Source organism: Ambystoma mexicanum, chromosome 1p (assembly GCF_040938575.1).
Source record: "Ambystoma mexicanum isolate Mex_15411 chromosome 1p, UKY_AmexF1_1, whole genome shotgun sequence".
Lineage (NCBI taxonomy): Eukaryota > Metazoa > Chordata > Amphibia > Caudata > Ambystomatidae > Ambystoma > Ambystoma mexicanum.
In genome coordinates this window covers 992326518-992354401 of record NC_090921.1, presented here as the reverse complement: position 1 = coordinate 992354401, position 27884 = coordinate 992326518, and the positions used below count along the sequence as shown (strand labels likewise).

General features: G+C 51.0%; 1 protein-coding gene across 7 annotated transcripts in view; it reads left to right on the top strand.

Annotated features, from left to right (window-relative positions):
• CNOT1 (CCR4-NOT transcription complex subunit 1) overlaps positions 1-27884 on the top strand; it is a 2171110-nt gene that overhangs the window by 1406438 nt on the left and 736788 nt on the right. For all 7 annotated transcript variants that reach the window (XM_069654650.1, XM_069654658.1, XM_069654642.1 and 4 more), the window contains 2 exons: positions 25576-25716; positions 25791-25895. In XM_069654650.1, the coding sequence (XP_069510751.1) occupies positions 25576-25716; positions 25791-25895 (246 nt within the window). The remainder of the gene's footprint in view (positions 1-25575; positions 25717-25790; positions 25896-27884) is intronic.

Here is a 27884-nt window from a genome sequence, read left to right as displayed (position 1 = left end):
ACAGCTACGCCGATGCTCAGTGGGCCTTACTACAGGAAGGCATACAGGAGGTTCCCGAACCTCCTACGTACTCTCCTCCCCACTGTCACTGAGGGCAGGCAGGTGAACCAAAGCCTACTGAAGAACACTTTGGATTCTGCCGAAACGGCTGGTCAATCCCTGGCTCAGGGCACACTCTTAAAGAGACATGCGTGGCTACGGAACTCTGGATTCAAGCAAGAGATGCAAGCGTCACTTATAAGTAAACCCGTGGAAGAATCCATCCTGTTTGGTAAGGTGGTCGATGAGGCCCTCGGGACCGCAAAAGAGGAGCAGGACACCCTGAAAACACTGGACCAAATTACACAAAGACCCTCTACAAGATGAGGATCTGGGTCCAAACAGCTTTTTCGTGGCCAACGCTTCCCTCAAAAACAAAAGGGGTCAGCGTCGTGGGAAAGGAAGGGGCCAGGTCTCTGCCCCTAGAGGCTCTCCGGCCTCAGGTTCAAAATGACCCGAAGATAACTACAGACCAGTGGATGCAAAAGACCGTGGCCCATGGTTACTGTATAGAATTCAACCAGTCCCCAACATTCAGACCTCTACGAGCAAGACTACTAACACCAGACCATCTTCGCATACTACTTCAGGAAGTCGAGACACTACAAGAGAAAGGAGTCAAAGAAATCGTACTCTGTCACAGGCAAAAGAAGGTATTTAATACAGTGTACTTCCTTGTACCCAAAAAGGATCTAACCATGCACCCTAATCACGAACTATGCCAGAAACCACCACGTGAATATCCTTTGTCTCCAATAGACCCATCTGGAGAAAGAACATAAACTTCCTATCCCCGCAGGCTGGGGTGTCCACAGATACGGCTCACCCTACTCCACCCACTCCCGGGGTTTGGCAATATACATACATCGATCACTAGAGTTTAAACTCCACGACTTAATAACAGACCCTGAGGGCCGCTTCATTCTGGTAAACGGGGAGATTTCAGGGTAGGCAGTCCTTATTATCAACACACATGGCCTTAACTATGACGACCCAGGTGGTTGTAGGTCAACTGGTCGAATGTAAATGGTCGACAGGACAAATGGTCGAATATTTTTTTTTTCACTTTTTTTTGTGGGGGGGTCCCCCAACCCCCTTTTTTTGCTAAAAAACCCTTTTTTTCCCTAAACGAAAACCTAAAAAAATATATATAACTAAAAATAAATTCGACCATTTGTCCTGTCGACCATTTGACTAGACACCGACCCAGATTTCTTCCAAACGTGCTGACCACCTGCGCACCTTCCCAGACTGAGGTAGTATGGAAGGAAGACTTCAACATCATCCTTTCACTAGATCTGGACAGAACCTCTGCTCAGACAACACTTCCACGGATGGCCCCGAATTGCAAGTCCATTGCCAAGGACCACGCCCTCATTGATACCTGGCGACTGCTTCACCCCACTAGCTGGAAATTCACGTTCTACGCCTGGTTTCATGGTAGCTCCTCCAGAATTAACTATACTCAGATGTGCCCAGAACTAGCCTGTGTGACCCAAAGGGCACTGATCCTCTCCCAAACCCTATTAGATAACTCCCCATTATTGGCACATTTCACTAGACCGCAAATCCCACTTAACTCCGGTAGAGGTTTAGGGCCCACGCACTGGTAGATGATGCTTTTCGTGAGGAGAGCCGTCAAAATATCGAGTTCTTCCACACAGACTCCGTCGCGGACACTATGGTAGTCTGGGAAACCTTTGAATTATATATCCGAGGTTGTTGCATATCCAAGGAAGTTGGAGTACTAAAGTGCATCCGCAGGTCGATCTCAACACTAGAAAATGAAATCAAAATGCTAGAGACTCGACAGGCCCAGATGGACTCTCCCCAGGTACAGACTATACTGGGAGAGAAGAGGGAGGAAATTCACACCTTGATGGCCAGCGAAGAGCGCTTCCTAGGAGACCTGATATTAACTGCGAAGTACACAGAGCAGGATCGCCCCAGTAGAACTCTGGCATTGGCAATCGGGCAGGAGCGGCGTCCCGATCCCATAGTGGTAATGGAGATAAATGATGGGGAGAACGCGAGAATCAACCAGACGTTCCGAGAATATTATGGAAACTACCACTCAGACCACCGCTGGCCATGATGGTATCATGCAATACCTAGACATGGTATCCATGGGGTGGCTGCACCCAGAACATGGAGCGTTCTTAAAAGAACCCCCTTCTGACGAGGAATTTCTTAAGGTGATCCGCCCCCTCCCAAATGGTAAATCCCCAGGTGCCAATGGCATTACAGCAGAACTATATAAGGCCTTCCCTGACTGTCTAATCCCACAATTGCTCAGCATGTATGAAGCTGCAAATGCTGTGGGTACATTCCCAGAGTCCAATAGGCCGTCGACTAGTGACAGTATTCCTCAAACCCGATAAGGACCCCAGTAAACTCTCCTCCTATAGACCCCTTTCCCTTATAAACACAAACAAGAACCTTGAAAAGCTACTGGCGGATAGGCTTCTCCCCTTCATGGCCACACTGGTCCTCCACGACCAAGCGGGGTTCATTCCTGGTCGCTCCACCCAAAACAACCTGCAAAGATTATTCTCTCTGATTCACAACATTAGCACGGATTTCCCAATAGTTGTGGCTGCACTGGAAGCGGAAAAGGCATTCGGCTCAATTTAATGGCCCTTCATGTTTGAGGTCCTCCGCCATGCAGGTGTGGGCACCCCCTTCTTACAATGGGTACGCCTACTGTAGACGACATCCAGAGCAATGATGTACACCAACCAAATGCAATCGGGGGTAATCTTTCCATCTAGGGGTACCAGACAGGGCTGCCCCTTTTTCCCATCCTGTTTTCCCTAGCGATCGAACCTGTAGCCTGCACCCTACGTGAATTCCATGCTCATAGATGGGTTGCCCCTTTTTCCCATCCTGTTTTCCCTAGCGATCGAACCTGTAGCCTGCACCCTACGTGAATTCCATGCTCATAGATGGGTAAGACTCCATTTGCATAATTCTATACTCTCCCTATATGCGGATGACATGTTGATGTGACGCCCACAAACCAGCCTGACCTCAGTAGTGGAGATCACAGCATTTGGGGCTCTATCAGGACTGTATCAATTGGACCAAGTCGGAGGTTCCACCGCTTTCCACGCGTGTGGCTCAACAAGAAATCGCCGGCAGGTGATCAGATATTTAGGCATCCGGCTCTCCACGTCCCCCACTAAGTTGTATGAAGAAAACTACATTGTAGCCTTGGAATGCTTAGAACATAAGGTAGACACCTGGATATGTCTCCCCATCTCCCAGGCGGCTAGAATATTGCTATCTAAGATGGTAGTCCTATCCAAACTCATACATATTCAATGTCCAGGTCTGCCCACTAGCAAGATTTTGGGTTCGTCTCAGGAGTATGATGACTAAATTTGGGACGGTGGGCACCTCCGGGTTACCCTAGATACTGTGCCACCCGTACTCACAGGGCGGGCTAGACATCCCTGACCATCTCTTATACTACTTAGTAGTGCAGGCCCAATAAGCCGTCTGGTGGTGGTCCACCACTACAACATACACTCCTAGATAAAACGGTGATACGCCTGAATGATGTGAAGGGATTGCTATGGAGTACAGAGCAGCATCCCATGTCGGAGGTGCAACCCCTGTTGGAGGTTACACTAAAAGCATGGGACCACCTGGCACGATGGGCCGGGCTGACAGTGGTATTCCCCACACATGGCTATCTATTGTTTTAGAGGTATTACCACTTACACACGAGGAAATCTTCAGACATCACTTCATAAACTTATACATTACCACGGTGAGTACCTGGCACCAGACGGCAAATTTATCTCTTGGGACGAACTCGAGGCGAATGGACCCCCATTACACTACTCTTGTACTACCGACTACGTGAAGTACCGACTACGAACCAAATGGCCTGCTTTCCCGGACGCTCCTGCGGTCTCTCCTACCATTATGTATGTCACCACACCACTATACACAGGGAAATTGGTGTCGTCTTTATACAAAATAGTACGCTCCAATACTTACCGCCAAACCCATATAGGGCTAAATGGGAGGGCAACCTAGGGAACTCACTGACAGATGAACAATGGGATATGATATGCACATAAACCAGAGCTATATCCATAATAGGTTCCGCCTGATACACTTTAGATATCTACATCATGTTTCTGATGTTTGTTAGTCTGCTTAGAATCGCATGCTGTGCATATGGTCAGACATCCAGTGGTAACCGCAGAGTATTGCATCTTGTCTTTCGAGAATCGAAAGGGGACGTCAACATGGGCGTGCCTGTAACACTATCCCTACGTGACTTGTAGTGTACCCACAATGCCTCATTTGCTGAGCTCCCTCAGTTTCTTTTTTTCTGCCCACCATACTGGTGGCCTTGATGCAGAGCTCGTTAAAGACTTTGCTTATTGTCCCATCGACCTTTGGTCGAATAATTATATGAAATAATCAGATCACCCTATCCGTCCTTTATTTCGACGGCTGTTACAGACCTCCGCCGAAGACCTGCAGAATTCGACGGACAGTGATCCAGTCGGCGCTGCCGATCGCGTGGCCGGGCCTTCCGCCGGCCTATACAGTAGGGAGAGTGGGGTCGAGGTGGACATTTCTATACAAACTAAGAATGCCTTTCCCTTTCCTTCCTCTGTCCCTTTTGGTCTTAGTCACTCTAACATCCTGAGCTATGGAGAAGACTCCGTTTAGGTTTTGCCCTCTGTGTAAGAGCAAATTCCCTTGGAAAGATGGGCACAGACGGTGTAACCGGTGCTTGCCCCTCGATCACAAGGAAGAAGGATGCACGGCTTGTAAGCTCCTCCGTCCTAAGACTTTAAAGGAGCGTAGAGTCAAGCGGTGGGCGGCCTACGGTATGTCGAAGGCTCTATTTTCTCCCACTGCCGCAGCCCCCCGATGTGACGATGGCGAGAGTGACGATCACACCTCCGAACCGGAGGTTAACCTTTTGCCGGAACGCTCGCGTTCCGCATTGTCTGTCCCCGGCCCCGCTAGGCATGGCTTAGGCACTGCTATGGGGAAGTCACACCCCGGCGACAAAGACGAACATGTACACAGCACAAAGCTTACAACCCCAAGTCAATCTTTCACTAAATTGAATAAGACTTCAGCGCCAACGGGTACACAGGAAGCTCTGGCGGCACCCGCCGAGAGTCTGGATCGGCAGCCCTCCCCGCAACCGCATATGCGCCTAGCGACCGGGCCATCGAAAACAAAGGGCGCTACCCCTAACATATTAGGTTCCGTTGAGACGCATCGCAAGGTGGTGTCCGGCGACGATAGGCATCCGGTTCCGCTGAAGAAGGCGGTCGCAGAAGACAAGGCCCTGGCACCGCCGAAGAAGGCAGTCGCTGAGGACAAAACCCTGGTACCGCCGTAGAGGACCCCCTCGCAATCGCAGCCTGGAGCTACGCGCCTCCTGACTGCGGAGGACGTCGCCGACGGCTTGGCTAGGATTGTCGCTGCCGACTCCCAGAAGCGGCAGCCCGGGGATACTCTGAGGCCTATGGAAAGGTCCAAGGATCCACCGACGGCCTAAGGGGGAGGGGGGGTACCGGAAAAAACCCATAAGTCAAAAGAGAAGCTTGGACGTCTCACCTCTGTCGTTACCGCAAGAGGAGTTCTCTGAGGGCAACGGGCTGTTCTCGCCGACGAGACAAAAATCTCGATGCTTTTCGATGGATGAACGCGTCTAAGCACCTTTTACACCTCTAGACCATTCTAGGTCCTCGGTTTGGACTAGAGAAAAGTTTGAAAACTGCATGGAAAGGCTGGACAGGTTTGTTTCCCATTCAGAACAGCCCACACCAAGAAGGCCAAGGAATGAGAGCCCTGTGGACCCCAAACCTAAATTTCCAAGACTTTTTGACCCCTCTTTAGAAGAGGACATATACAACTACGACTTAACTGAGGATGACATTCCTGTTAACACTCAGAATGAGGAATTCATCAAACCTGAGGACATGCAGGATCCCATAGAGGGCTAGGAAGATAACCCAGATTGGGTGACCCTCAACCATGGCAGTCCCCGGATCCTGATGCCTTGTCTCGGGATTCTCCCCAGTCCACCCCCATTAGGCAACAACCCTCCCAGTGGATGATCAATTGACTTTTAACGTAATGTTGCGTAAAGCAGCTGATCACTTTAAGATTGCTATAGATGAAGTGGTCCCCGAAGCGCACTTCGTGGAGGACATCCTCAAGGAGAAACCGCTGGCCAGCCAGGCTATTCCTCTCCTCAATTCAATTAAGAAACGTCTGGCGCCCTCCTTATCAACACCTGCTCTCACAAGAGGCGTCAACCCACGAATAGAAACTCTTTCGTTCTTCCCCATCATACCCTCTGTATATCAGGTCATTCCACCCCAGACTTCCTGGTGGTGACTACTACACGTAAGAGGGCAGGGGTCCCTTTGTCAATCTATGAGGTACCCACTGATAAGGAAGGTAAACGACTACACCCTTGGGAAAAGGATCACAGTCGCAGCAGCCTTCTCAACGCGCATTGCCAACAATACCTTGGCCAGCTACGCTGATGCACAGTGGGCCTTACTACAGGAAGGCATACAGGAAGTTCCTGAACCCCTACGCACTCGTCTCACCACTGTCACTGAGGGCAGACAGGCGAACCAAAGCATTCTTAGGAATACTTTGGATTCTGCCGAAACGGCTGTTCGATCCCTGGCTCAGGGCACACTCCTGAAAAGACATCGGTGGCTACGGAACTCTGGATTCAAGCCAGAGACGCAAGCGTCACTGATAAACCCGTGGAAGAATCCAACCTGTTTGCGAAGGCGGTCGATGAGGCCCTCGAAACCGCAAAAAAGGAGCATGACACACTAAAAACACTGGACCAAATTACACCAAGACCCTCTACAAGACGAGGATCTAGGTCCAAACGGCTTTTTCGTGGCCAACGCTTCCCGCAACAATATTCCTTGGGAAACAATTGGAATTCTACATGGGGAAATAGCAGATACACCACCCCGTATCCCCAAAGAGGTCAACGTTGTGGCAAAGGAAGAGGCCCGGACTCTACCCCCAGAGGCTCCCCGGCCTCAGGTACGAAATGACCTGCAGATTCGGGTCCCCTCATGCCTCCCCGGTCGGGGGCCGGCTAACATCGTTTCTTCGAGCATTTGAGGGAATAACTATAGACCAGTGGGTACTAAAGACCGTGGCCCATGGGTACTGTATAGAGTTCAACCGGTCCCCAACATTTAGACCCCCACGAGCAAGACTGACACCAGACCATCTTTGCAGTCTTCTTCAGGAATTCGAGGCATTACAGGCGAAAGGAGCCATAGAAATCCTACCTCTGTCACAGGTAAGAGACAGTATTTATTCAGTGTACTTCCTTGTACCCAAAAAGGATCCAACCATGCGCCCTGTTTTAGATCTGCGCCCAGCGAACAAATTTGTAAAGCCACAAAAGTTCTGCATGGTCACTCTGCAGGAAGTAATTCCACTGCTTTTACAGGGAGATTACATGGCAACACTGGACATGAAAGATGCATAATCATATTCCAAAGTTGCTAGCGCACAGGAAATACCTCAAATTTATGATACAAGACGAGCATTATCAGTTCAAAGTACTACCCTTCAACATAGCATCTGCACCAAGGGTATCTACGAAAGTACTAGCGGTGGCAGCAGCACATCTGTGCAGGCAATTTATCCCGGTCTATCCTTACCTCGATGACTGGCTCATAACAGGGGACTCTTACGAAACTTTTCTGGCAAATACCCAAAAGACAATGGAACTTTTATTCAGTCTGGGATTCTCTGTCAATGAGAAAAAAATCCAGCCTAGACCCCAGTCAGGCCAAGTAGTTCCTAGGGGCTCTAATTTGAACAAAGGACAGCCTAGTCGTCCCCTCCAACGAGCGGGTCCAAAACATGTTTCAGATCCCTCAGTATGTTGCCATTTGAGATGTGACTGTACGCAAGGCTATGCGACTGCTAGGAATGATGGCGTCATGTGTCTACTTGGTTCCTCACTCGCGCCTGCGCCCAATGCAAGGGTGGCTCAACAACTTGTGGTGTCAGGCCAGCGCACAGTGGGACGATCTAGTGGTCGTCTCGCCGGGTCTCGTTCTTTCGCTGCAATGGTGGTCGAGGGAGAACCTCTTGAAGGGGGAAATCCTTCACCACCCCTGCAGTGAAACCCACTCTAACTACAGACTCGTCTCTCACACGGTGGGGAGCTCACCTGCTTCAACAAACAGCGCAGAGAGTTTGGTCAGCAGACATAACATCCAACCACATAAACCTGTTGGAATTGTTGGCAGTATTCAAAGCACTAAAAGCTTTGCAGACAACTGCAGGAGAAGACCATCCTGATCCACACAGACAGCACCACAGCCATGTACTATCTGAACAAACAAGGGGGCACTCATTCTCCAGGGCTATGCACACTGTCCCAGAACATTTGGAAGTGGGCTCTCAAACGCAACATGTTCCTGTTATCACAACATGTTCCAGGGGAACTCCATCTTCTGGCAGACGTACTTGGCAGAGACTTTCTGTTGCCCAGGGAGTGTGAATGGCGATTACACAGAGACATTGTCTCCAACGTTTTCGCAGAATGGGGCTTCCCAGAGAGATCTGTTTGCAACTGTGGAGAACGCTCAATGACAAGATTACGCATCCAGGTACCCCCAGAACCATTCCAAGGGGAAAGGACTCTGGATAACATGGTCAGAGAAATTTGTCTACGCTCCCCCTCCCCCCCCCCAGCCCCCCCCACCTCTCTCCAACTACCCTTCTCAACAAGATTGTGCACAAGATGCACCAGGAACCAGTCACGATGATACTGGTGGCCCCCATGTGGGCCCGCCAACCCTGGTTCCCTCATCTGATGGCGATGTCCCTGTCTCCTCCAGTCAAACTGCCTTGCCCATACAACATGTTCTCAAGACACGGGGGAGATGCTTCACCCATGCCTGCAGACATTGAACTTAGTGGCCTGGCTCTTGAGGTCATAGTTTGGACATCTGCAACTCCCTCAAAGATGTATGGACATTCTCAGGGAGGCAAGAAAACCTAACACCAGGTACTGCTATTCCAGTAAATGGAAACAGTTTGTCATCTGGTGCAACTCAGAGCCTTAACCTGATTAACTGCTCTCCCACACACATTGTTTTATACCCAACTCATTTACTTGAATCAAGCCTGGTCTCCATAAAGGTGCACCTAACTGCGCTTTCAGCCACATCACAACAAAGTCATGGTGGAAGATACCAGTTATTAAAGCTTTCATGGAGGGGGAGTGCAGTGAATTCACCCTCTCATTTCTAACCCAGCTCCCAGGTGGGACATAAACGTGGTGTTGACCAGGCTTATGGAGGCTCCTTTTGAGCCCATGCACAAGGCAAATCTTAAAGACCTCACCTATAAGACTGCTTTTTAGATAGCTATTACCTCCAATAGGAGGGTAAGTGAACTACAAGCACTCTGATCATAGATCCCTTTGTAACAGTTCACAAAGATAAGGTGGTTCTGCGCTCACCCTAGGTTTGCACCCAAATTCATTTCCAAGGTTCATGTGAACCAGTCGATGGAACTACCAACGTCCTTTCAAAATCCTTCAAGCCTGGGAGAAAGAACCCTGCACACACTGGATGTACGCAGAGCTGTCATGTTCTACATGGAAAGAACTCGACCACTTAGAAAAACTAATCAGTTTTTCATTTTGGTGGCAGCAGGAAGAGGAGACGCAGTCTCCAAATCCACTATTTCTAGGTGGATTGTCAAATGCATTACACTCTTGCTAAGAGAGCTGCCCTTCAAGCCTAGAGCACATTCCACTCGAGGCACTGGGGCGTCCATGGCATTCATTGCAAATGTTCCCCTTGAGTCCGTTTGCAAAGCGGCAACCTGGAGTTCTGTACACACCTTTACAAAACACTGTTGCCTAGACACTCATTCTAGGTCTGATTCTCAGGTGGGACAGGCAGTACTAAGACACCTTTTCACTACTGTTCTTTCTCACAACCCACCTCCAACTCCGGTTACTGCTTGCTAGTCTATGCACAGCATGTGATTCTAAGCAGATTAACAAACATCAGAAGACCTGCATTACTTATCGTAAAAGCATTTCTGATAATTGTATCTGCTTAGATTTGCATGCGCCCATACTTCCTTCCCCGCTCGGATGGAAGGAACATAGACGTCTTACCACTTTCTCTTTTCTGTACTCCTTCACAATAGTTATAAGGCTCCCCTTCAGTTGAAAAAATACAAACGTAGGGACCTCGACACGTGAGGGATCTTGGGTACACTACACCTCACGTAGGGCTAGTGTTACAGGCACGCCCATGTCAACGTCCCCTTTCGATTCTCGAAAGACCAGATGCAATACTCTATGGTTACCACTGGATGTTGGACCATATGCACATCATGTGAATCTAAGCAGATACAATCATCAGAAATACTTTTACGGTAAGTAATAAATGCCATATTACTCAACCCTTCGCCTGAATAAGCTATACCCTGACACGAATTGCAAACAATGTGGTCAGTCCCCAGCAGATTTTTATCACTTTGCATGGCTGTATCCCCAGATTCAAGCACTATGGGGTAAGATCGCGGGAGCAGTATCCACTATGCTGAATGCTCTGGTATCTCAATCCACTGAGGTCTGGTTGCCATCCATGGTGGAATTCGGAATCCGGGGTGAGAAACAACTCATGGGAATGGCATTGGTTGTTGCGAGGTCACTCATTGCAAGAGCCTGGGGAGCGCATAGAGCCCCCAGTTTTCAGAAATGGCAAAGGGCGAGGTACGAGAGACACAATGCAACCTGACACTCCCACCCAGTGGCAGACCCAAGGACTATTGGACTCTGTTTCGAGTGTATATGTCCGAGAGAGAAGAGGCCAGGACATACCCCACTACACAGGATTAGAGCCTGAGAGGATCGTATTAACTACTTCTCCCCATCAATGGCCCTGGTATCATGCACCGCTGAGATAAATTCAAGGCATAATAGAAAAATGTGTGAATGAACCTCCCCATCAGTCTACTATTCGACTGTCTATGCTAATGTGAGGTGTAACAACCCTCAGGGTGGAGAGAAGTGCTTGATAAACTGAAACACTTGGTGTACCTATGTGAGCTAATCACCCCCTGTGCACGGATCGGAAGGAAGAAGGGAGGGGCTGTGGAGGGAGGCGGTTGGGGGTCAATTGTCTTGGTTTACTTTGCCATTGTCAGTATTTGAATATAAATGTCAATAAAAAAGTTTTAAACTGTGTATTTTTGAAGTATATTATTGTTACATATTTTGCTCCCTTATACAGAAGGCTTATACAACTGACTGTTAAATTAATAAATAACTGTTTAATAAAGATACCTTGAATGTAAGTGTTTATTCTCCAGCATGGGGTCTGGCATGGATACAGACCCTCATGAATATTCCCTGTCAGGCTGGGAATCCTCAGTAAAGAAAAACTCTGTTTATTTCATTTCTGAACTGTCTTTCTCCTAACAACCAATCGCTGGTATTTGGGTCATACTGCCCGCAGCCAATGACTGCCCTCTATCTCAGCCCGTCCTCTGGCAGCGATATTCAGATTTTTACAGAACGATCAAGTGTTGGGAGTCCTCGTGCTTAGCTTGCGACCTTCTACTGCGTTTTTTCACTTTTTGGAGAGTTTTACTCAATTTTTTTGGTCAATCGAGCCTTGTGCTCCATCGATCTACATTCTGTTTAACGGGGACCTGTTTTTCGGTTTCTCCAGCGCCCCTCAAGGGTGAATTTCGTCGAATTTTCTTCGTGGAGGATGCCAGAAGTTTCTTCATGGCCGTCGCAGCGTGGACATGTCAGAGGAGAAGGATGCAGCCCCCTTTTCAAGATTTGTTCCTACTGCGGCTGTCGGAATGTCTTCTCAGACGAGCATTCCCAGTGCCTCTACTGCCTGTACCCGGAACCAACGAACGTGGAGGAAGACTGTACGTTTTGTCAGGATATGGTGCCTGGCATGCTGAAGGATCGGCATAGGCAGCTCACGGCATGGATACAGGTCAAGGCCCCTGCTCTGGGTGGGTCCCAGCAGCATGTCGCCCCTGCTTCCAAGAAAGCTGAGCAGTCTTCTAAGAACTTTCAGGGCACTCCTCTCTCAGGGGCCCAACGAAAGGCTAAGCACCGCAAGTCCACTCTCACCGGGAGCGCCGTTGCGACGGGCTCCTTGGCAGCCAGGGCGAGTACAGTGTCTCCAGCGGCTTCGATCACAAGCCAACGCTTGGGATCTTCGTCAAAGAGGAAGTCGGACCATCCGGGCAAACTCCAAGGAGAAGCCAAAGATCGGCCTGCCGGAGAAGACCCAAGGGGGTGCAGGGCGCTGAACCTCCTGGCCCCCCGCCCCAAGAAGAAGGTAGTAGGGTCGACCAGGGTCCTGTCCATGAAGGCCCAGGTACATCTGACAAAGGCCCAGCCTTCCATCGAAGGGGTGGTGGTGTCCCTCGCGAAGGCCGCCGTGGCGGATCTGCAGGATGCAAGGGTATCTCTGCCTGACAGGAGGGAGTCCTCTTTTCAGCCCATAGTGAAGACACTGGGGAAGATGATGCCAGTCATTTCCCCGAAACCGTCCCCGGCAGCAACGACCATCAAGGCCGGCAACATTTTCGCCATTGTGGCATGCTACGACTGGGAGATGTTGTTCAAGATCGCTCCCATTCTGGACTTCCTTCCTGACAAACGGTCGAAAGCTTTGGCGATTCTGCGGGAAGGCGAGGTGGCGTCGGACCACGCCATTACGGTGGCCACAGACCTCGCCGACACAGGTACCGCCAAATGGACAACAGCGTTTGCCTTAGACGGGGCTGGCTTAGGGCCACCAATTTTCGTCAAGACGTTCAGTCGAGGGTGTTGAACATGCCCTTCGGGGACAATTTGTTCGGGAAGGCCACGGATTAGTCTGTTCAAGGCATCAAGACGGAGACGGCTCATGCCTTGGGCATGCGAGGACCGTCCTTTCGGACCTCGGGCAGAAAATCCCAAGGATCCTCCAAAGGTTTCAGTGGAGGTGCCTCATCTTGCTGTCAACCCTCCCACTCTTCTGCCCAGGAAAACAGGCTGTGCCAAATCTTGAGGACGACGTTGTCGTCGCCAGGGTCCCCAAGGCAGCCCTTCTATGTCCAAGGAGGATTGAACCGGCTGTGGCGTCTGGTCCCTGCACCCCGTTGGGAGGCCACCTGGCGAGCTTCGTCAGCGTGTGGAAGACTATCTCCACTGACCGCTGGGTGATGGACGCCCACGGACACTGTTGGGCAGAATTATATGCAGTACCCTTTGGGAACACTGCACACAATTAAGACTACAAGTGACAGTACAATTTCACCTTTGGTACAAGCCTGTACTACAGTTATAGTGGCAGCAGTAGTGGAGCAGCCAGACTTCTCAAGAGTAAGTGAGCAGTACAAGTAGTTACACAAAGGACAGCAATTACTATTATTCAGGCAAACACTGACTCAAGGTTTCGAGCTAAAAGGATATATATTTATTTACTCAAGAGATGTATAACATTTCACTATTCTAAGCAAGTTAAAAATCACAATCATAAATACACCACACCACTTCCCTTAAATTCCAGACAAGTTAAGCTCGCAAAATGGCACTCCAGCAATTTAAAAGGGAGGGAAAGACAAAGTTATTAGAAATTAGGCAAAACCAACAGTTGAGTACTCAGGGCAATTGAACAAGAGAAACTACAGTGAGGAGATCAGCTAGAAAAGGCTTAGGGCCAAAGTCAATGGGTCAAAAGTCTTTTGCTCAAGATCACACAGTTCAGGGTAGTTTGCGGTGAAGTTTGTGGCACAGATTCCAGACAAGGTTGGTTGGTAGAAAAGTTAGTTCGAAGAGAAGGACAAGCCCTCGGATTGGAGAAAAATTTCAAACACTTTCACCGTGGCTGAACGAAACAGACATCTGGATTTGCACAGAGAGGGAGCTGTAGCTGAGGCGGACGTTCCTGGTGGTTCCTGAAGTGACTGTCGGACTGACACAAAGTAGGAAGACTGGAGGGTCCTGCGCCACCCAGGGAAGAACCCAGCAGCAGAGCAAAACGACAAATAAAAGGTGAGCGCCTTAAAACCCAAGCAGGGTCCGAGCTTCCTGGCTATCCGGCCCACTTTAGCTCTGTACAACGAATTCGACCAGAGGAGGGGTCCTGGCTTGTAGTTTGGGCGAACTGGTTGGTCCCACCAGCTCAAGGGAAGAGGTTTCCTGAAGGATCTTCTGTCGTCAGATTCTGTCGATTCGGATCTGCAGCAGGCGGTTCAGTCGTGGTAGGGGTCCTCTTCTTCCAGTTCCTCGTTGGTTCTTTCGTTCCAGTGGCGACTGTCTTTCCAGTCCCAGAGACCTGCTTTATTATGCAGTTTTCGCCCATTCATACAACCTGGCTGTCAATCACACAGCAGGGTGGCTGGCCTGGCAAGGCCTGTCCCCTTAGCCAATCAGACAAGAGTGCAACTTGGGTTACCAAGGGAACCCATGGCACGGGTCCGAAGATCCCTCCCTCGCATCCTGCCTACCTAGACTATCAGGTGCCTTAAAGGTTTGGACTGAGGTCTAGGATGGGCCTCCAGCCGCCGGTTGTCTTTTTCACGAGGAAGTAACTAATCTACACCCCAGAGGCTCTTTGGGACGAGCTCTATCGCGCCATTCTTCAGCATGGCCTGCACCTCCAGCAGCAGCTGCGGGACGTGGTTTTCCTGCTGGGCCACAGGTGGTATGAGGGGGGTGGGGGGGACACCTCAGTTGAAATTCCAGGGTGTGTATGTTGGGGAGAATTCTCATAAATGGCTGATTTCCCTTACCTAATGAGTCCCTCAGCAGCTTTGCTGGATTCCTAGGGTTTATTTTTTTCACCTGGTAAGAGTGAGCCTTTTTCCCACTCTTAAGTTTGCTGTGCGTGCTTTTACTTTGTGTGATCTTGGGCACTGGAGCCTCGCCTACTCCATGAGCCCCCCTTTTGTGTTACACAGCACCTTCAGGGCAGTGACACAGGGTTGTCTTTGAGGCTTCCCTCTGACTCCATTTTTCTGGGGCTGACTACTGTCCCCCAGAAACAGGTAAAGTTGCAATTTACTTTATGTAGCCATTTAAAACTACAGACCCAGTACACCCCATCTTACATGGAGTACTGGAATGGGTTAATTCCTATCCCTTTTTGTCTGCTTCTCTGAGCTTTGTTTTGCTCTTTAACATTTAGACTTGGCTGGTGGCAGTGGTATCTACCCTAACTTTTCTACCGCGATTATACTATATGTACGTGGTACTGTTCCATGCTATTATATTCGTTTCAAACATAAACCCGCTTGACCAAATGCTCCTTTTGGTTCTGGTCGGGTTTATTCGCCATTTCTTTTTGTTAAAGTCCTTCTTGTGTTTTACTTTGTGCGGCAAACCAGGTTTGCCTTCTTTGTTCACCGTCTTTTGGCGGGCTTCTGCAAAGAAGCCGGCCTCTTGGCCCCTAGCTGGGCTGAATGTGAGGGAGGGGTGTAGTTACCCCCTGCACAGGGTCTCCTAGGAAACCCAAGTTGCACTTTGCGTCCATTGGCTGGAGGGGTTGCCCGGGCCGGACAACTCCCCTGCTGTGTGATTGACTGGGGGATTTTTTGCATAAGAGGCAGGACTCTTGGGCTGGAAGTCGGTTACCACTGGAACTGCAACGAACCGAAGAAAAGCAGAGAAGACGGCTGCTGCAACCCAGAGTCACGATGAAGCCCTGCTGCAGTCCTGAGCTATCTACCCTTCAACGACCAGGGGAGATCCAGTCTGGGGTCTTCTTCCCTTGAGCCTGGTGGGGTGAACCAGCTCATCTTCCCCAGCCAGAGGATCCTCTTTGTGGTTGTAATCTCTGCACCCTGCTGTAGTGGTCCGGATAGCCATCTGAAGAGCATCTCCCGTTTTAAAGGAGCGTGCCTTTTTATGCACTGTCGCTGCCCCTGGCTTCATCCCTGGGTAGTGAAGCTCACTCCACACGTCCTTCTTGTCCCCACGACTGAAGCTCCAGGAACGGTGAGTCTGCGGAAAACTACCAGGAACAACTGCCGTGGCACCAGCTTCTTCAAAGAATAAAGTACTGTGTCCAGCTTTGAGGAACTATGGTGAACCCTTGTCTCCTCAGCAAAGGCTTGCCCTTGTCTTCCTTCCCTCTTACAACTTTTGCTTCCTCTGTTGACAATATCCAAGTACTCCTGGCAACATTGAATCTTGAACTGTCTGACTGTGTGATCCTCGACTAAAGGAACCCGGTTCCACTTGACACTGGCGCAGGCCTATTGACTTTTATTTTCCGATCAGCAAGTGTTCTCTGATTGTCTGCCTTGACAAAAGTATTGCCTATGATTTTTGCCCCCCAACTCTTTGTTAACTCAGGTGCTAAGTGTCTTTTACCCCGGTAACATTTCTTTCTGCGGATACGCCTGTCTTTAGTAAGACCAAAATGTCATTACTGTCAAAAAGTGATCGCATATATATTCCTGGTAACTTTCTTTTGTTTCACAACACCGGTCTGTCAAATCATAAGGTACTTACCTTGATTTGCTCTGCACAAAGAGAATTGGTTGTGTGTAGTGTATTTTACGTGTGGTTTTAATTTAGAGTGAAGTGTTTTATGAACAGATGGTCTAGAAATAAATGTACTTTTACTTTTCAACCAAAAACCTTGAGTCAGTGTTTGCTTTAGTCCTAGTAATTGTGATCCTGTGTGTAATTTCTACTACTGCTCATTTGCTCTTGAGATGAGTCTGGCTGCTCCGCTACTGCTACCACGTTAACAGTGTAGTACACAAAGGTGAACTTGTATTACCACTTCTCCAGCATGGGGTCTGGCATGGATTTACATGCTCATGAATATTCCCTGTCGTCAGGCTGGGAATCCTCGGTAAAGAAAAAACCAGTGTCAGTTTCGTTTCTGATCTGCCTTTCATAGTAGTAACCAATCACTGATCTCTGCGTCATACTGACCACAGCCAATGACTGCCCTCTACCTAAGCCCCGCCTCTGGCAGCCATGTTCAGATTTTTACCGCAGGTTCAAGTGTTGGGATCCTCGTGCTATTGCTCTCGAGCGTTAGAGCTATTTTTCACGTTTGTTCTCAAAAACTTCGATTTTCCGGTCAAAAAGAGCCTCAAGCTCCACCGTTTCTTCATCCGATCAACGGGGACCCGTGTCAGATTAGTCTACACCCCTCAAGGGTGAAGATTTCGTCGAGCCACGCTTTTGGAGGACTCAAGAAGTTTCTCAGGCCCATCTCGGACATGGCCCAGGAGAAGGGAAGCTCGACGCCCGGAAAGCTGTTCAGGGTCTGCCCTGGATGCCAGCTTCAGAATGTCTTTAAGGAGGACGAACACTCCTTTTGTCTTTACTGCCTACATGAGGACAAGACGCACGTGGAGAAGGACTGTGCGTTTTGCAGCAATATGTCGGAGCGGACCATGAAGGACCGCCATCAACGTCTCGCCAACTGGCTGGAAGGGAAGAGTCCGTCAGGCGAGAAGAAGAAGAAGAAATCCGAGCGGTCTTCTAAGACCTTTGAGGACGCCCCGGCGACGGGGGTCCAACACAAGGCCAAGCACCGCGAGTCCGCTGGCACCGGGAGCGCCGAACGGTCAGGCTCTACGGGCACCAGGCAGGGCGCATCCTCCCCGGCACCATCAACCACGAGCCAACGCTCTGGTTCGGGTAAGAGGAAGGCCGAGCACCCGGCGAAGCTCCTGGAGAGGCCCCGGTCGAGCTTGAAGGCCCCATCGGAGGGAGAGCGAGGCAGTGTCCCTCCCCCCAAGGAGAAGGCAGTGAGCGCACCTAAGGTGGTGAAAGCCTTAATCCATCCGGCCAAGGCCTCTATCGAGACAGTCGCGGCGGCCCTGGCTCAGCCTGTGGAGGCTACACCAGTGGTGGTGACCTCGGGGCTCAGAGTCTCTCTGCCACCGCGGAGGGAGTCCTCTTTTATGCCCATCGACAGGACCCCCGTGAAACCTCCGACGGAGAAGAAAAAGGGGGGGGCAGGAGGTCGTCGTGGATTCGGCTTCAACCTCTGAGGAAGAGCTGATCGAGGTCTTAAGCCACGGCGTTGGCGTGGAAGACCAGCCCGTCGGGAGGGATCCCGACGGAGGAGACGACGATAACGTCGAGGGTGCCGACGGGGCCCCTGACCGCCCGTCGGACTCCCCTCGACCAGCACCGCAAGACAACTCGGCGGCCATTTTGTTGGCTATACAGTCCTTATGCTCGGAGATAAGGACGAGACTGCTGTTACCACCAGCGGAGGAACCGCTCCCGACGCGGGACCCGGAGCCAGGCCCTTCTGGGAGCCCTCCCCCCTAAGAGAAGGATTCATCCTCCACCTCCTTTTCAGCCATCGCGCCCTGTTCAGCCCTCCTCCCCGTCCACGACTCGTGGGGATGATACGGGGACTGACACGGCCGCGACGGGTACGGACGACGAGGTTTACGACGAGGATCTGCCGTCGTCACCTCCCACCCGGGCTTCCCCACCCAACGAGATTGGATCATTTCACTCCATGATCGCCAGGGCATCCAAGCTTTTCCAGCTCTGCCCGGAAGAGAAGAAGGAAGGTTTCCTTTATCAACGGCGCGAGGCCAAGAGGAAGACGGTCCTCTCTGTACCTCTACTGGACGATATTTGGGATGAGGGCCTCGCCCCCCTCAAGAACCCATCCACGACGCCGGCTAGAAGGGATCGGTACGAGAAGAAGTACCGGGTCCCGGACGCGGCCCCCTTGTGCCTTCGGGCACAGCCGACCCCGGACTCGGTCGTCTCCGCGGCGGCCAGGAAGAAAGCGGGGGGGGGGCGGCCTCTACGTCGACCTCCCCGCCGGACGGCGAGGGAAAGAAATTAGATACGATGGGACGCAGAGTCGTCTCGTCTGCAGCGACGACGATTAAGGCGGCCAACGCCTTGGCTATCGTAGCCCGCTACGGCAGGGAGTTGTGGTACAAACTGGCCCCCCTGCTGGACTTCCTACCGTATGACAAGAGAGCGGAAGCCCTAGAGATCTTGCAGGAAGGAGAGGATGGCGTCGGACCACGCCATTACGATTGCGACGGACATCGCTGACACTGGATTTCGCCAGTTGGGCAACGGCGTGTGCCTTAGGCGGCGTGGATGGCTCAAGGCTACTGACTTCCGTCAGGACGTGCAGACCAGAGTCTTGGACATGCCGTTCGACGGAAACAACCTGTTTGGGAAAACAGTGGACGATTCCCATCAAGGCAGACACGGAGACGGCCCGGGCTCTTGGGGTTCTCCAGCAACGGCGGCCACCCTTTCGGAGCGGCGGAGGCAAACAGGGTGCCTCCAAAGGTTCCGCCGGCGGATTTTCCACCTACCATCAAGCGGCCCGTTCGTCGTCGCAGGAAGCTTACAGGGGACGAGGCAAGTCGGGCGGACCCCGCCGTCGTCGCCAAGGAGGACAAGGCGGCAAAGCCTTGTCGAAGCAGGACTGAACCGGCCGTGGGTTTGGGCCCCCACCGAAGCACCCCAGTGGGAGGCCGGCTGGCGAGCTTCGTCAGCGTGTGGGAGTGCATCTCCACCGACCGTTGGGTGCTGGGCGCCCTAGCTCAGGGTCACGCGCTCGAGTTTCTAAAGAGGTGCCCGCGCGTCCCCCCTGTGGCCAGGAAAGAACATCACGTCCCTCAACTTCTCTTAGAGGTAAAGGCGATGCTCAAGAAGGGCGCCATCGAGCTCGTCCCAAAGAGGCTTCGGGGCTCCGGAGTTTACTTAAGATACTTCCTCGTGAAGAAGAAGACGGGTGGATGGCGTCCCATCCTGGACCTACGACGGCTGAACAAATTCATCAAGGCACAGAAGTTCCGGATGGTCACCCTCCAATACGTCCTGGGTCAGCTGGAGGAGGGCGATTTCCTGTCATTGTTGGATTTGGAGGATGCCTACTTCCATATTCCCATCCTAAAGGGACACCGAAAGTTTCTCAGGTCCTTGGTCCAAGGGCTTCACTACCAGTTCAGAGCCCTTCCCTTCGGACTGAGGTCGGCACCCAGGGTGTTCACCAAGTGCCTCGCACCGGTGGCGGCGCAGTTGCGCCGAGAGGGGATCCACGTCTACCCCTACCTGGACGACTGGCTCATCTGAGCGAAGACGAAGGAGCTCGCCGTGGAGCACACAGCAAGGACCGTCCAACTTCTCACGGACCTGGGATTCTCCATAAACTACCCAAGTCCCACCTGGTGCCCGCGCAAGACGCACTGTTTCTGGGAGCGAAGCTCGACAGTGTCGCTTCTGGCCTCTCCGTCGGAGGAAAGGACGAGGGCCATCTTGGGCAAGGTGCAGCGGATGCTGGTCGCGGACGCGGCCAGAGTGAGGTCCATCAAGTCCCTCCTCGGAATGATGTCTTCTTGAATTTAACTCATCCGCCTGTGCAGGCTCCGGATGTGCCCGTTGCAGGAGTTCTTGGACGCGCGCTGGATCCAGACGACGGGCAGCTTCGAGGAGAGGATCACACTCGACGAGAGTTTACGACGAGCGATCCGGTGGTGGGGCACCCGCGCGCATCTGACGGCGGGCATGGACTTCCAGACCCCCGGCCACCAGGAGACAGTGAACACGGATGCCTCCCTGGAAGGGTGGGGAGCGCACACCGGAAATCTGCACGCGAGAAGCCTTTGGCTCCCGACTGAAAAGTCCCTCCATATCAACGTCCTGGAGCGCCGTGCAGTGTTTTGGGCCCTCAGGTCCTTTCTTCCGTCCCTCAAGGGCAAGGTGGTGAGGATCTTCACCGACAACACCACCACCATGTTCCACATCAGGAAACGGGGCAGAACGAGGTCCCCAGCCCTGTCCATGGAGGCGCAGGATCTGTGGCATTGGGCCATCGCCCAGGGGATGTTTCTGGTGCCGTTTCATCTGGCAGGGATAAAAAAAACACCATCGCCGACTCACTCAGCAGGGAGCTGCGCTCGTGCCACGAGTGGGAACTACGGCAGGATCTAGTGGACTGCCTCTTCCGACGGTGGGGCACACCCCAGATCGATCTGTTCGCGACGGCGACGAACTCCAAGTGCCGGAGGTTCGCCAGCAGGTTTCCCCAGCCGAGGAGCATGGGCGATGCTTTCTCGTTCCCCTGGGAGGGCCTATTTCTATACGCGTTCCCTCCATTGCCATTGCTGATCCGGCTCATCAACCAGCTCAAGAGGTCACGGTGCAGGATGATCCTCGTCGCACCTGCGTGGCCGAGGCAGATATGGTTCCCGGACCTTCTGGACTTGTCAGCGTCCCCGTCAATGAAGCTGCCAGTGGACGCGGATCTTCTCTCCAGGGAAGGAGGCGCCATCCTCCATCACGACCCGAAGTCGCTGAGCTTGCAGGCCTGGCTCCTGCAGCGTTAAAGTTTGGAGGATACGACATACCGGCCGACTGCAGAGAGGTTCTTGCAAAGGCCAGGGCGTCCTCAACTCTTAAATGCTACGGACACAAATGGAAGAGGTTCTCTGTCTGGTGCCACGCACAGAATATTAACCCTCTACGGATTACAGCTCCCCAAGTACTGCCGTACCTATTGACGCTGGCCCAAGCTGGACTGGCGCACGCGTCCATCAAGATTCATCTTGCTGCGATCTCCCGATACACCAGGACCAAGGGGCGGACGTCTTTGTGGTCTCATCGTCTGGTGAAAGAGTTCATGAAGGGACTGTTCAGATCGTTCCCGCCGGTGAAGGCTCCGGCCCCGGCGTGGGAGCTCAACGTGGTGCTGACCAAGCTCATGGGACCTCCGTTCGAGCCTCTTCACTCGGCTCCGTTGAAGTTCTTGTCATGGAAAACAGCGTTTCTTGTGGCCATCACCTCCGCACGACGGGTGGGAGAGATCCAGGCCCTTTCCTGCAAGGCCCCGTACTTGACTTTTCACGACATGAGGGTAGTGCTCAGGACGCACCCCTCCTTCATGCCCAAGGTGCCGTCGGACTTCCACCTCAACAAACCCTTGGTGTTGCCTGTTTTCTTCCCGTCGCCTTCGTCGCCGGCTGAAAGGACTTTGCACTCGCTGGATATGGCTAGAGCGCTGAAGTTCTACGTGGACCGCACAAAGTGTTTTCGGAAGACGTCACAACTCTTTGTGAACTTTGGACCTGTCAAACAGGGGAAGGCTCTCTCGAAGGCTTCCATTTCCAGATGGCTCTCCGGCTGTATCATGTACTGTCATCGGTTGGCAAACCGACCGCTGCCTGGCCGTCCGAGAGCCCATTCCACCAGAGCGATCGCAGCTACCACGGCGTTCCTATCTGGTGTGCCCTTGCTGGACATCTGCAGGGCTGCTACGTGGAGGTCGACGCACACCTTCACGAAATTCTACTGCGTCGATCGGGATTCCAGGGAGGAGTCCAGGGTTGGCCAAGCAGTGCTGCGCAACCTGTTCGCCTAAGGTGAGCCTGGTGAGGAGGTAAGATTTGCTTAATGTTGAGTTTGATGTAATGCTTAATGTTGAGCCTTTGCCACCTCCCGTGGTTGTGCATGTGTGTACTGCTATGTATTCTTTATTCATGAGCATGTGAATCCATGCCAGACCTCATGCTGGAGAAGGAACAAGTTACTTACCTGTAACTGTTGTTCTCCAGCATGGGTCTGGCATGGATTCACATGCGAACCCTCCCGCCTACCCCTCTGCGGCTCTTCACTTGGTCATACTGCCACTTCACGTGCTACCAAATCTGAAGATGGCTGCCAGAGGCGGGGCTTAGGTAGAGGGCAGTCATTGGCTGTGGTCAGTATGACGCAGAGATCAGTGATTGGTTACTACTACGAAAGACAGATCAGAAACGAAACTGATACTGGTTTTTTCTTTTCCGAGGATTCCCCGCCTGACGACGGGGAATATTCATGAGCATGTGAATCCATGCCAGACCCATGCTGGAGAACAACAGTTACAGGTAAGTAACTTGTTCCTTGTCTTGTGTGTAGTGGTCCCTAGGGGCACTGCACAGGATTCTGCCTAAAACTCTGCTTTTGGGAACACTTTTTACTTGTTGGAGTCATGCTTTCCTCCAACTTTTCTGGCATCTAAATTTGACTACAAAGGGCACACTGCACTTTTTGTGTAGTGTTGCTGGGTGCCCCAGAGCTTCCACTTTAGTGTTTCTTTATTTTCCCTTGGTTAACTTGGTTCCCAAGGCGGGGGGATACTTGCACACCCGACCTTTATGTGGAGTGCTAAAGGGATCCTATATATCCCTTTCCTCAACTCTCCAGTAACTTTTTAGTTAGTGTGACAAGCTCTGTTCAGGCTGATGGCAGTGCACCTTTTTCCATGCCTGTCTGTAAACTTTTGTCGCAGGCTGTCTTCGCAGCTGCGGTAGGGGACATAAGGGTCACCATTTGTCCAAAATGGTGGCTGTACTGTTTTAAGACCTGAACAGTGACTTGTCCTTTCTGATGTCTTCTACCTTTCTGGGTGGGGGAGGATTCTCTGGTCCCTTTTCTTCGCTGAGCTTCCTAAGGAATGCATGCATAGGGTCTCAGTGACTGGCAGGACAGGAAGTTTGGGGGCAATCTAAAGTCCCCTGTACTTTGCCCTGCAGTGTGCTGACTGAAACCAGTTCAGACTGAAAGGCTGGCTGTCCCCATTGAACAACCACCAGCCTCCTGGTTTGAATGGTTAATGCGTCATGATTGGTGGACTCCACTGGTGTTCCTGGATACATTCTGAGGTCATTCAGCTGGAACAGAATATTCAGAATAACGCTGCCAGTGACTGCCAGAGCCTGCTGAGTAACCGCTGCTCTTCCCTGTCGCTTAGAAGTTGTTGGAATATCCGAACACAGCGACCTCCTCCCTAACCAGTCCCTAGTCAAACTACACTTTGTGGCATCCCTAGAATAACTGCGACCTCCACGGCCTGAAATTTACTGATACTCTGGTACCTGTGCTGCATCGCTGTGCATAGTCTCCTGAAGCACAGTTTCAGCTGGAACTTTGTGGGTATCTTCCTAAGCCGGCAGTGACTCAAGCCAGCTCCCGAAAGTCCCTTTACCAGAGATGAGGACATAGAAAGGGAGAAGTCGAACACCGTGACTATCGTCCTTCACCCAAGCCTGAAAAAGGTGCCAACCAGCCAGAACTGCGAAGATCCTTTGCTGGAACCATCCTGCAGCAACTGTTTCTTCCACTGAAGGTACTCTCCTGCTCCTGGTAAATATTACCTGGATTCTGCTTGTCTTTCCTGTGGTCCTGGGGCTGTAGATAGCCTGTATCTTACACCCCTCCAGGGCTCCATAAAGTTTCATTGGGGTGGACAACCCAGTGTACTCTAATCCTGCCTTAGAACATTGGTCCTTGGGCCGACTCTTCAAGGAAAGCTCCTTATTTCTTTGACTTGTGGAAGCTAACTTTTACTTGCCTGCAAAACTCAGAAGAGATCCTGTTGGAGTCTGCCAATTTGAACCTTGTACTCTGGTTCATGCCTTTTCTGCCCAACTCCTAGTCAGTGGTAGCCCAGTTTCCCCTCTGAATGTTGTGAGTCTCTCCTAAAATGGGGCTGAACTCTTTAAGACTGGCTGGGAGAAAGTTACTAAAAGTTATAATAGTGTCAAAGTTTCATACGTTTTGGATGGTCTTAACGCAAGTTGTTACTGGAAAAGCTATTCTAAGGTAACTACAACTGTGGTTTATTATCCAAATATTTCAAGGGTTTATCTGTTTTACTGCTATAGTGCTTACTTGGCTTGCGTAACAGTGTGCCTTAGTGTATGTATTAAAATTAAAATGTTTAAAAAAAATATATAACTTCTAAGTTAATGAGTTTCTTTACATCTCACTACAGCTCTGCTCCATCCTTAGCCTGGCTGCTCGCCATTCTAGCAAACCCTTGTGTGGTTCAGTCTAAACCCAAGTAGTGTAACCATGTTCACCCAAGGTGGGCTTTCCTAAGTCCCGTCACAGCCGAACAATGGGTGTGAAGTCCTGTCCCTAAATCACTCTCCCATGACTTTAACTTTTTGACTCTTAATCATAACCACTGACATTGCCAATCCCTTAATGAATCTACCTTATAAAGTTATGTCTCTGGAACTGGTGACATTTGGGCTTCAGTCCCAAAACCATTTCCGGGTTAGACAAGTGGCAGGAAACTGTTCTTGGTTATTCTAAAGTGTATTTTCTACATTTCAAGCATACAAGTACTTGTTTTATTTGTTATTCAAGTGTAAGCTTTCTTCTCCCATCTGGGCCCTAGAAATAAGGCTGAAGAATACCCCCATAACAGCTTGTCTAAAGCTCACTTTTCATTTGAGTCCTTACCCACAACCATCATTCTCTGAAGTTGCTGATCACATGTGCCCTCCAAGAGAAGTCTGATTGGAACTGCAAACATTTCAGTGTCTGGTATTAACTAGTTGGAATTCCCTGTCTTCCTGTAATCCTGTGCATGTATTTCTTTGCTTTGCCCCATAATTTTGCAAGCTTGTGTAGATTTGCTTTCATTTTTGGACAGGATTATATTTGTTCAAATCTTAAGTTATCATGGTTATACCTCTGTGTTTTTTTCTCACAAACAGGCGGCTTCACCACAGCAGCGGGAAATGATGGAGCAGGCAGCAGCACAACTTGCTCAAGACAACTGCGAGTTGGCATGCTGTTTTATTCAGAAGACCGCAGTCGAGAAAGCTGGCCCAGAAATGGATAAGAGGCTTGCTACGGTGAGCATCTTGTCTTCTTAATGGAACCCTTATTTTTTAGATGACTTTGCTTATATCCTTTTTTCTTTTTCTAGGAATTTGAGCTGCGAAAGCATGCGAGACAAGAGGGACGCAGATATTGTGACCCTGTGGTGTTAACTTACCAGGCGGAACGCATGCCCGAACAGATCAGGCTCAAGGTGAGATGCTTTTTGTGACATTCAGTCTTGGGCTCATGATTGGATAGGCCATAGTTCTCACCAAGGGTAGAAATCTCATGTTGCATGCTACTAGTGAGGCATAAATGACTTTCTAAATGTACACAGCACAAATGTCTTACTTTACTCGCCAAGAGCCAATAATCCCTCGCCAATAGCTATTGGTGAGTGCATCTTCTGAGGCCTGACTCTCAATACTTTTGAGGCTTGTTAGATTTTTTTAATTTCCATACCAAATCTCCACCTGAGACCCCCAGCACTTTTTGCTGGACTCATTGATTTTTCCCACTTTTTTACTGTTTATGGGAACCGTTGTTCATTACTTGTGTACTTTATTTTATGGAGTCACGTTTTCCTCCATATTTTCGAAGGCATCTGTAATATACTTTTGTAGCATACAGCACCTTGTGTGCAGTGTTACTGGTAGGCCCTTTAGGTTTCCCTTTGTATTTTCTTTTATTTTCCTTATGCAACACATTTTCCCACAGGTAGAGGGATACTTTATTTTGATTTTATCCCTTCTACATTTTCGATTGAGATCAGCACATTTCTCTATGTGGAGTGCTGAGGGGTTGCATAGTATCCCCTTACTCCTACGTCCCGTCCCCTTTCTTCCATACTTATGGGACATCGCTCCGTCCTGTGGGACGGGACCGGAGCACTTTTGTAAAAAGCATCCATTTTTTTCAAAAATGTGTCCCTCTTTCCTGCGCGGGGCCCGGCATGCGGCCGTAACCCCGCCCACCTTGGCTCCGCCCCACGCATCGCCCATCAGTCCTTTTCTCTGCACGATCGGGGCCGGATGCACTTGCATCCTCGAAGATTTTCCCTCTGTCTCTCGCTAGCGTTTGTTTACTAGTCTGTCTTTTAAACTAGATTTTCCAGACTGTTCATCGTGTCACTGTCGCTTTGCGAGGGCGGATCCCCATCCTCTTTGTTTAGAGTGTTTGGGTCCGGAACACCGTTGGGACTCCTGTTTTTACTGTGACTCCCTTTCGGTCCGGGCTCTTCAAAGTTGATTGGAGCGGTGGGAGGATGTGTTCGGACGGACTCCTCCTTCGCATTTTCAGGCGTTCATAGACGAGAAGAAAAAACGCCCGGTAAGTTCTTTGATTTTCAGAGCACCCCGACCGGGGGAATACCTTCCCGGGTTTTCCTCAAGCCGGGAGGGGCGTTGATCGCTCTTTTACCGGGGTTCGCCCTGAGGTGCCTGTCGGGCCTAATAATTTTACTAGAGTTTTCTCTGAGGGTCTCCGTAAGGGGCCTGTGATCACCAGAGTACACTCCGAGGCCCCTCCTGTGGGGGCTGTGTGTAGACCCAGTTCTACTGAGTAGTGGGGTACTGGAGCTTGCTCTGAGGCCGTTCTTTCGGCTTCCCTCAAAAACAAAACAGGGGTACGCCCCGAGGTCTTGGCTGGGCTTGAGGTTACCGAACGCATGTTCGAAGCCCGTGCCGATAAGGCTTCTACCGGGCCTAGGTCTGAGGTCCCTCGTACAGAGGCTAAGGTTACCAACAGTTCTGAGGGGCCAGGCAAGGCCCCGTCGGTGACAGCGCACCGTTCCTGCTCTTGTGGTGACACCAGATCTGTTGAGGGGGCAAAGAAGAAAGGTTCTTTTACCGGCAGTGCCGAGGCTCTTCCTTCGAAGGCTCAGCTGGTGGTTGGTATGTCACAGAAACATTCCAGGCCTCTTAGTACCGGCCCTGCTGAGGTTCCTTACGTTAAGGCTAAAATTAAGACCCCTGATCCATCGATGGGGACCCCTGCTTCACTTCCTCAAGTGCCGCAGTTCCCCTCAGATGAGGACAAAATGGCACACGTTCCCGCCACGACCACGGGGGCCATTTTAGGTACTATCCCTACAACTACGCCATCGGCCCCTGGTGTAGTGTTTGGTTCTTCGGGTGAACCGAAGGTCCCTTGTGCGCATCCTTACCGGCCAGTTTCTGATTGGAACGCCCGGATGCCTCTT